Below are 10,982 nucleotides of genomic sequence, written 5' to 3'. Positions count from 1 at the left end.
TTACCTGAAAATTTCATGATTTCATCTTTCTTTACTGCTGAGTAAAACTCCATCGTATATATGAACCACATTTTTTAAAAATTATTTCATTTATTATGGTATACATGTGGTACATGTGCTACAACATGCATGTGGAGGTTAGAGGACAACTTTATGGAGTCAGTTCTCTCAGCCTTTGTGTGGGTTCCCAGGGTACAATTCAGATCTCTTTACTGCTGAGTAAAACTCCATCGTATATATGAACCACATTTTTTAAAAATTATTTCATTTATTATGGTATACATGTGGTACATGTGCTACAACATGCATGTGGAGGTTAGAGGACAACTTTATGGAGTCAGTTCTCTCAGCCTTTGTGTGGGTTCCCAGGGTACAATTCAGATCATCAGGCTTGCACAGGCAGTGTTTTTAACTGTTAAGCTATCTCATTACCCCTCTTTTTGTTCATTTGTATTTGAGACAGGTCTGACATAGCCCATGCTGGCCTTGAACTCTGTATGTAGCCAAGAATAACCTTAACTCCTGATCCTCCTGCCTCTGCCTCTGCTACTGCCTCCCAAGTGCTGGGATTATAGTAGAGCATACATGTGAATCTGCAGACTCCTTGTAATCATTGCAGAACCTGCAGTGTAGGTCCTGAGCTTAGTTTTACAGAATTGTTGCAACCACACATTGTATTGCACAAGTTGGAATGTCCCCTGTACAAATGGACAGCAGTAGGATTACACAGATGTGTGACTTTTTGTAGTTGATGCTCCCACATAGTAGGACTCAGCAAAGAGTCATTGGATAAAAGTATTTTCTGTAGTAAACCTGGATCCTCATGATCTAATCTTCTCTACTACTTCAAAGTCTTGTTTCTTGTTTGTTGTGAAAAGACATTGCATTTTATGCTCGGTAATACTGAGCATATATAATGCTCATTTTTCTGCTTCTAAGTTTTACTTACAAAACTTACTCTGTTCTTTTGTCTAGAATGTTGTTCTCACTTTTGACTATTAAACTGTCAGGTGTCCCCTTACGGCATACTTCCATCATGAAGCGCTCAGTTGCCTTGGCTTTTGCTCCTTTCCCACATTGTAGCATTTATTTTATGTTGGCATTATTGTTAATGAATCCGACTGCCTTTCCAGGTTGTGAACTGTTTGAGAGTAGGTACGATAATGTGTTTTTTGACTTGGTGTGGTAAACACCTAGTATTTAAGATAACTTAGTGAATAGTCAGTAAACAAATTCATACATTTTGTAGAGGATTATATAAAGTGATGTTCCCTGAAATGTGAATTGCGAAAAAGCAAAAGAAAGTTGAATACCCTTATCGGGGGATGTTTGATGGATAAGAAATTTTAGATCAGGGGGCTGGAGAGATAACCCAGCAGTTAAGAGTTTGTGCTGCTTTTGCAGAAGACCTGAGTTTGGTTCCTAGCACCCAGGTTAGGAGGCTTACAACCATATCTCTAACTCCCAGGTGATCCCATACTTTTGGCCTTCTTGGGCACCTGTACTCGTGTACATGCACCCCACATACACATAATTTTTTTTTAAAAGTTACATCAGCTGGGCATGTGTCCTAGCACTTAGGAGGCAGAGGTAGGCTGATCACTATGATTTGGAGACCAACCTATTCTACATAGGGAGTTCTAGGCCAGCCAGGGCTACATAGTGAGACCCTGTCTCAAAAAAACAAAAGAAAGATGAGATACTTTCTCTTGCTAGTCTAGTAGTACTTTAAAAATTACTTCATTTTTATTTTATGTGTATGAGTGTTTTGCCTGCATGTAACTACACCCATGTGTGCAATGCCTGTAGAGGCCAGAAGAGGGCATCAGATCCCCTGGAACTGGAATCAAGGATGATTGTTAGCTGCCACTTGAGTGCGGGAACCTAACCTGAGTTCTCTGCAAGAGCTGGTGCACGCAACCACTTGGCCATCTCTCCAGCCTCCAACCTGGTAGTCCTTCGACCTCGGATAAATGTTCTGTTTAACAGGAAGAGTTGGAGAAAAAGCCTAGAAGAATTGCAAAGCAAAATTGCTTTGTATAGATACTTGCAAATCACTTGTCCCTTCAGAAAATAGAATGTTTAAACTCTAAAAGTAAGGAACCAGTTGATAGTGAATTGAGAGGAGTAATTAATAAAAATGTGTTTTCAGTTAATTCTACATGAAGATACTTCGTTTTTCTTTTAGTCTATCTTTGGTTCTACTCTATGTAGATCTTTTCTTGGGGGAGGGGGAGGGATAAATGGGATCTCGTGAAGCCCAGGCTAGCCTCAACTTACTGTGTAGCTGAAGATGACTTTGAACTACTGATCCTCTTGCCTCTACCTCCTAAATGCTGGGATTACAGGTATGCACCAACATCCCTGACTGTAAACGTTTTTTCTGAGTTCTCCAGCCTTTTAAAACCCATTTAATGTTATATTCTCTTTTTTCTCCTTATTTCTCCTCCACCCTTCCCTGCTCCCTGTTCCTTTCTTTAGTTTTTTTTTTTTATTTGTCTGTGTGTGTGTGCGCGTGCGTGTGTGTGTCCGGCCTCCATAGAGACCTATTGTGTGTACACACACACACACACACGCACACAGAGTGGGTCTCTATGGAGGTCAGAAGATCATGCCAGATCCCCTAGAGTTGGCATGACAGGCAATTGTAAAACCCTCATGTGGGTGCTGGAAACTGAACTTCAGTTCTCTGCGAGAGCAGCAAGTGTTCTTAACCCTTAAGCTGGCTCTCTAGTCTTGCTTCCTTTCCTTAAAGACAGGGTCTTGCTATGTTGCCCAGGCTGGCATTGAACTCCTGCACTGAAGTGAACCTCTTGAATGGTACCGCTTTGGACAGTCATTTTATGTCTTTATGCCGCCATTTAAAAATAATTATTCTAGCTGGGCATGGAACCCTAAATCCCAGCACTTGAGAGAGAGAGGCAGGTAGATTTCTGTGAGATTGAGGCTAGTCTGGTCTACATAGGGAGTTCTGTGCCAGCTGGGAATACAGGGAGATCCTGTCTCAAAACAAAACAAAAAAATTATTCTTGGTTTTATGGGATACAGTTTCATGTAGCCCAGACTGATTTTGAACTCTAATCCTCCTCCACCTCCAAAATGCTGAGATTACTGGTATATACTACCTGTATACTACCAGGCCTGGCTGTCCTTATATTTCTTAAAGAAAGAATAGAAAGATTCTAGCAAATTGAAGGTGAGCATTATAAAGACTAAATGCTGTGTTAGCTATAATACTGTGGGATCTGGGAAGCTGCTTTTATGTTTAAATTTTGTGTGAACTTGACTTTTTACCCTCTAAGAGTGTATTACACAATAAAGATCATACCACGAACCTTTATTTCACTGATGTTCATATTTGCTAGTAATGTTGTAAAAGCTTTTTTTTTTTTCTCTCTGATTTTTTGCAGTGCTTAGGGTCAAATCCAGGGCCTTGCAAATACTAGGCAAGTGCTGCTTAGTCACTAAACTCTGTCCTCAGCCTCAGAATTGTGATATTTTTATTTTATTTATTTATTTATTTTTGCTGTGCTAGGAACCAAATCCAACTATGTAGCTTCTACTGGCCTTGAACCCACTAGGTTGCCCAGGCTGGCCTCGAATTTAACAGTCTCCTGCCTCTGCCTCCCTGATGTTGGGACTATAGGTTTGTGTCATTGTGCCGTTTACTTTAGTATTTTTTAGTTTTATTTTAAATAAATTTATTTTAATTTTTTTATATGTATGAGAGTTTTGCCTGCATGTAAGTGTAACCATTTGCAATATCTATGGAGGCCAAAAGAGGGCGTCAGATCCTTTGAACTGGAGTTAAGAACAGTTGTTAGCTGCCATGTGGGTGCTGGGAGCTGAACCCAGGTCCTCTGCAGGAGCAGCCAGTGCTCTTAACTGTTGAGCCAGCTCTCTAGCACCTATTGTTTTCTTTCTTTAGTATTTTAAAGGTAGATTTCACACATATATCATCTATTCCTTACTCTCATCTATTCCTTATTTCAAAATAGAGGTTTAGCTTCAACTTTTCAGATAAGGAAACTGAAATATTAATTTTCTGTAGTTCCCACAAAGCCTGGAAGCCCAGCACCACTCTTTACATTTTTAAAACCCATGCCTCTGCTTACTGTTTTATATTTCAAAACTCATGCTTTTATAGCTAAGAGAGGAATAATTCTAAAGTATCTCTTTCAATTAACAAATTATATGATCTGCACATATGCTCACTGATGACTGATCTATTTTATTTTATTTTTTTAGTCTTTTTTGAGACAGTCTCCCTATAGCCCCAGCCAACCTGGAACTCACTTTGTAGACCAGACTGGCCTTGAACTTAACAGCGATCCACCTGCCTCTGCCTCCCAAGTGCTGGGATTAAAGATGTGCACCACCATGCCCAATATTTCTTGTTTCTTAGAATAGCTTTATTGCATGATCTAAGAAGGAAGTGGGGAGGGGATTTATTTACCATTGGACACTTTGGTCTTTTAGATAGAACGCTACCTCCTTGCCCACAGTCGCTTGCCCTATTGACTAGGTTTTGAAGTGATGCATGCAGAAAATTTGCTTTACCTGCTTTTTAATTTGGCATCTAGGAGTTTCCGGAGAGTAGAGATTTCTTTTAAAGAAAATCAGCTGAGGGTGTAGCTTAATGATAGAGCATTAGTGTAGCTTGAACAAGACCTGGGTATGAGCCCCAGCTGTCCAGTAACAATGTGCGGGAATTCAAAATGTTCATCTCTTGGCTCTTGGAGATGATGTCATCTGTGTCCTTGACAGTGGTTTATTGGCCATCCTCATCTGTAAAATGATTGTCATTGAGGAGGGACAGAGTAGAGGGATTTGATCATAATTAATCTCAGATGTGGATATGATGTGATGAGCTATTTTAAGTTCCTGCCACCTTGACTTCCCTACTCTGATGGACTGTAATCTGAAATTGTGAGCTAAAATAAATCCTTTCTCCCTAAATTGCTTTTTTTTTAAATTTATGTGTATGCATGTATTGCCTGCATGTAGGTAAGTGCACTTGTGTTGTGCAATGCCTATGGTCAGAAGAGGCTGTGGATCCCTGGGACTGGAGTTATGGACAGTTGTTAGCTGCCATGTGGGTGCTGGGATTCGAACCTGGGTCTTCTGCAAGAGCAACCAATGTTCTTAACCACCGAGCCATCTCTCCAGCCCCCTAAATTGCTTTTTTATCAGGGTATTTTATCACAGCAACAGAAGTGAAACTAGAACAGGAGGCACAAAAGGTTTTTGGTCATAACATAGACTCTGGACAGGAAAAGTCTGTCTTGAGAAACTACAAATACGGACCTGCTGTCTTACATGTCTGAGATTTGAATTGATACTGCTGTGCAAGAAGATGGCTACTAAATGAGAAAGAAATAGTTACTGACTGCTATGCTACACATCATACTGGGGAGTCAAATACAGCTCACTGCATCTGACTGCAGCACCATAAGTATTAATGCTCTCTCTGTTCTATAAATGACATACAGCTAAGGTCAGAAAAACTAGGTAATTAGCTTCATATGGTGTCAGTACAATTCAAGTTGAGTTGTACTTCTTACTGACCAACCCTGATACCTCTATGGAGGTCACTTTTTTTTTATGCCATAGCTTTGTTATCTGTAAGAAGAAATTTTTAGTAATTTCTGTCCTAGTTTGCTTCTCTGTTGCTGTGATAAAACATTGACCAAAAGCAACTTGGGGAGGAAAGGGTTTATTACATCTTAGATGTTACAGTCCACCATCAGGGGAAGCCACGGTAGGAGCTTGAGGCAGGAACTGAAGTAGAGACCATGGAGGAACACTGCTCACTGGCTTACTGGGCTAGCTGGCTTAGCAAGCTTTCTTATGTTGCTGGGTCCACCTGTCCAGGGATGCCACTGCCTACAGTGAACTGGGCCTTCCTATATCAATCAAGCAATCAAGAAAATGCCTCATTGACATGTTGACAGGCCAGTCAGATGGAGGGAGTTCCTCAGCTGAGGTTTCTTCTTTTCAGGTGTGTCAAGTTGACAGCCAGAGGTCACTATGACACTTTCCCCTTTTTCTTCATAAGGTTCTTGTGAGTAACAAGTGAACTAAAGGAACTGAGTATACCTTATTTAAGTCTGTAAGTCATTGCTACCAGTGTCATCACTAAAGGGTTTTTTTTTTTTTTTGCACTTAACCAAAGCATAAACCTTATTACTCAAAGATTCAGAGGTTCACAAGGTTTGCCACTGAAGAATTAAGGCAGTTTTATTAGTTTTTATCAGATGTTTCCTTAAAGTTGTCCTTTGACCTCTATTCATGTGTACACTGTATTCACACACGTTACACACAGGTACAAAATAAGTAAGATTTTAAAAAATTTAAAAAGTGAGGAATAATGAAATAATGGTTCATTCTTGGAAACAAAGCTTATTCAGGTTACACAACCCAGTTAAATATGAAAGTACCCAATAGATGGCTAACTATGTTGTTGGGGACATTTACAGTGTTTATTTCTGTAATTAAAACCCTTATGCTTTATTCTAAATTTTTCATTTCTCAGACTAGAATTAGATTAAACTTTATTTTTTTAACCCAGAATAGTGATACACACCTGTAATTCTAGCACTTGGGAGATGGAGGGAGGAAGATCAGGAATTTAAAGTTAGCCATGACTCTTAAGTTTGAGGCCAGCCTAAGAGACATGAAGCTGTCTCAAAAAACAAACAAACAAAAACTCAAAGAAAGAGAAAACAAACAAACAAAAAAACCAACAGGCTTTCATGTAGCCCAGGATGGCCTCCAAACTTGCTATATAGCCCTGGATGATCTTGAACTCTTGATCTTCCTGCCTCTGCCTCCTATATTATGGAATTACAGGTATATACCAACATCTTGGCCCCAAATTCTTTATTTTGGTTTTTGAAACAGGCTCACTATAGAACCCATACTGGCCTTGTGGGCAGTTTTCCTTGTCTCAGCTTCCCAAGTGCTGGGTCTACAGGAGTGAGCCACCATACTTGTCAAGTTTTTTTGTCTTTTTGAGACAGGGTCTCCCTGTAGCACCAGCTGTCCTGGAACTCACTATGTAGACCAGGCTGGCCTTGAACTCACAGAGATCTGCCTGCCTCTGCCCACCACGCCCGGCTAAATTACTTCATATAAATAAATTATATCAAGTTTGAGTGAGAATTTTGTGGGAAATTAAATTGAAAAGTAAATTAGGGAACTAGAGAGATGGCTCAGTGGTTAAGAGCACTGACTGCTCTTGCAGAGGACTCAGGTTCGATTCCTAGCACCCACATGGTGGCTTACAACTGTCATAACTCCAGTTCCAGGGGATCCAGTTACCCTTCTGACCTCTGTAGGCACTGCACAACATGGGTGCACTTACATACATTCAGGCAATACACTCACACACATAAAATAAAAATAAAATTTTGGGACTGGAGAGATGGCTTAGCAGTTAAGAGTGCTGGCTGCTCTTGCAGAACACCTGGGTTTGAATGCCAGCACCCACATGGAGGCTAACAATCATCTATTACTCCAGTTCCAGGGGATCCGATACCCTCTTCTGACCTCCACAGGCATTGCGTGACACTGGTACAGTCACACACTTGCAGGAAATACACTCATAAAATGAAATAAAAAAGTAAATAATTTAAAAAAGAATTTTAGGACAGTGGGAGCCCATAAAGACTGCAGTAGGGAATATCATTAGCGATAACATAGGAAGATGAATCTGCCATTCCTCTGAGGTCTTCCCTGACCTTTCCTATCTTGTTATATAGTGCCAATATGTCTTCTGTTATAGTGCTTAAGACTGTGGAGATGCTGGTTCAGCAGCTCTGTTCTCTTATATCTGTCTGTCTCATTGAGTGAGTAAATGAATGTTTTCTTCTGTTTTTCTGGGAACTAAATTGTTCCATTTTTTTTGTTTTGTTTTGTTTTCTCTTTATGTTCCTTCCTGGGCTCCAAGGAGGAGGCATCTCCCTATTCCTTACTTGATATCTGCTTGAGTTTCCTGACTACCAACCTTGAGAAGTTCTGTTCAGCAAGACAAGATGGAACACTATGTCTGCAGGAACCTGGGGTATTTCCACAGGAGGTGGCTGATCGGCTGCTTCAGACTATGGCATTTCATGGTAAATAAGAGAAGATGGAAGAAACAAAGTATATTAATTGGCATTAAAATTTGTGGTGTTTGTTTGATTTTTGTTTTTTGGGGGGGAGGGGGTTGAGAGACAGGGCCTCCCATAGCCCAGCTGGCCCAGAACTCACTATGTAGAACAGATTGGCTTTGATCTCAAAGAGATCTGCTTGCCTTTGCCTCTTGAATGCTGAGACTAAAGGTGGGCATTAGAATTTGAAGTGCTGCTTTGGTCCGTTAGAAACAGGAGAAAAAGCCAGATGAGCCTGATTCTAGGAAAAGGAGTTCATTTATTTTTATCTGTTCTGCCTCTTACTAATTTAAGGTAAACATTTTTTTTCTTTTCTAATTTAGGCAAACCTTTTTTCTTTTTCCTTTCAAAAGCCATGCTTGTGTCACAAAGAACTTCTCTAACTACAATATATCCATTAGAAGTCAGTCAGCCTTACTTCCTCTCTTGACAGTGGTAGAATAATCATCACTATTATGGGAAAAGTAGTTTTTGCTTTTGACCTTTAAAATAGGGAAATTACAGATAATTTAACATGTTTTCTAAAACAGTTGTTTTTTTGAGACAGTCTCATGTGTCCCAGGCTAACCTCAAACTTATTATGTCACTGAGGATGACCTTGAACTCCTGAACCTCCTGCTTCTACCTCCAAGTTGCTCTTATGGTAAGCTCACCATCATACCTGGTTCATGTGGCTCTGGGAATCAAACTGACACCTTTGTGCATGTTAGACAATGGAGCTACATCCCCAGCTGTAAAACAAATCCTGAAAACAAACTGGGAAAGTAATATCTGTGAGATATACCTATATTTCTTTCTTTTTGAGACAAGGTCTCCCTGTAGCCCCAGCTGACTTGGAACTCACTATGTAGATAGGCTGGTCTTGAACTCTTAGAGATCCTCCTGCCTCTGCCTCCCGAGTGCTGGGTTAAAGGTGTGCACCACCATACCCGGCATACCTGTATTTCTTTAGGATTTGGAAATTCTTACAAGTAGGGAATACGGTTTGTTCACAGCTATTAAAATAAAATGAGTAACTAGGAATAATAATTGTTATCATTTGTTGATTACTTGTTATCTGCCAGGCATTTTACATATATTTTCGTGGAATTTACTAAAGAATTCCATAAGATAGCTGTTATTATCCCCACTAATATATTGTCCCCATTTACATATAAATATTGAAACTGACTTTCAGAGAGGTAACTTGCTGAAGGTCATAGTACTTGTAAATGGAGTCTAGGCTCATTTGTGTCTGCCTCTATAGATGTATACCCTTCCCACTGTGCCATACAGCCTTCCTTCACCTACATTTGAGCTATCCCTGCTTTTAGAAACCAAATAATTGCTTAAAGTTTTGCTGTGACTTTATGTGTATACATATGAAAAGTACTATGGGGGGGTTGCAGGTTGTTAGCTCAGTGGGTAAAGCACTTGCTACACAAGCTTGGCATGGCCACCCATGGGAGATGGGGACAAGAGAAAGCCTGGGGCTTGTTGCCACTAGCATGGCCGAAAAAACCCACAAGCTCCAGGTTCAGTGAGACCTTGTCTCAAGGGAAGAAGATAAAGAACAATAGAGGAGGATACTTGATGACAACCTTTGGCCTCTGCATGTGCACCTGCACACACAAACCACATATAAAATGTTAAAAAAAGAAAGAAAAAGGCAAGTGTTAGATATGAGTGCAAATAATGCATTGCAAAGAAGTAGGAAAAGTTGGATATCATTGAGTCATTTTGGTATAATTTAGGAAGGAAGACCTCTACACTCCTTAGTTTTCACTGAATTGCTCAAGTTCCATTCTGCCATGGGAACTAGAGTAAATATCAGTAGTACTGTATATTAAAGTTATGTTGACTATAAAGCAACATAGCAACTTAAAGAGATTATGCTAATACCAACATTTCTTTCTAATCTTGGTGATTATGCTCAGCATATCCAATTGAAAAATTCATTTTAAAAAGCTAGGTGTATTGGGCCAGTGAGATGGGTTAGTGGTTAAAGGTACTTGCCACCAAGTCTGATGACTTTAGTCTTGGAGACCCACAGGATAGAAGGAGAAAACTGAGTCCCAGAAGTTATCCTCTGATCTCTACACTTGTATGTGGCATGCACACTTGCCCAATAAATAAATTAAAAAAATAAAAGCCAAGTATAGTGGCACATATATGTAATGTGCCAACGGCACTTGGGAGGCCAGAGCAAAAGGATCAGGAGGTGAAGATCATTTTTGCTACATAGTGAGTTTGAGTCTAGTCTAGACTAGATGAGATCCAGTCTCAAAACAAAATTAGTTTTAGTTAAGCATGTTGGTATATACCTGTAATCCCAGCACTTGGAAGGTGGAGGCAGAAAGATCAGACATTCAAGATTGTCTTTTGCTATGTAGTGAGTTCTAAGCCAACCTGTGCTTTTTGAGAGACTCTCAAAAAACATAATAGTGCTGGGCAACAGGCAGATCTCTGTGAGTTCAAGGCCAGCCTGGTCTACATAGTGAGTTCCAGGCCAGCTGGACTTCAGGGAGACCCTGTCTCAAAAGACAAAACAAACAAACAAACAAACAAACAAAAAAACCCATAAGAGGGCCAGTCAGATTGCTCAGCATATAAAGGTGCCTGCCACCAAACCTGACAATGTGTTTGATCTCAGGACACACATGGCAGAAGAACTAACTGGCAAATTGTCCTCTGACTTCCATATATATGCCATGGCACATGAACACAAAATGAATAATGCTTTTTAAAGGCCCAGAGTGGGAAGAGAAGAAGAAAAAAAAAACCACTACCACAACAGAAATTAGTCTTATAAATCAAATTTTAACTTAAAAACTTTTTAATATATTTTAT

The 10,982-nt window shown here is 40.0% G+C and overlaps 1 protein-coding gene across 1 annotated transcript in view; it reads left to right on the top strand.

The window, feature by feature from the left end:
* Positions 1 to 10,982, top strand: part of Zyg11b (zyg-11 family member B, cell cycle regulator) — a 68,413-nt gene that overhangs the window by 9,861 nt on the left and 47,570 nt on the right. The window contains exon 2 of the mRNA XM_008828425.3: positions 7,952 to 8,117. Coding sequence (XP_008826647.1) covers positions 7,952 to 8,117 — 166 coding nt within the window. The remainder of the gene's footprint in view (positions 1 to 7,951; positions 8,118 to 10,982) is intronic.

The sequence above is a fragment of the Nannospalax galili genome, unplaced genomic scaffold (genome assembly GCF_000622305.1).
Source record: "Nannospalax galili isolate Female #2095 unplaced genomic scaffold, S.galili_v1.0 scaffold713, whole genome shotgun sequence".
Classification (NCBI taxonomy): Eukaryota; Metazoa; Chordata; class Mammalia; order Rodentia; family Spalacidae; genus Nannospalax; species Nannospalax galili.
Note: the sequence above shows the minus strand (reverse complement) of the source record. Positions and strands in the feature narration are given on the sequence as shown.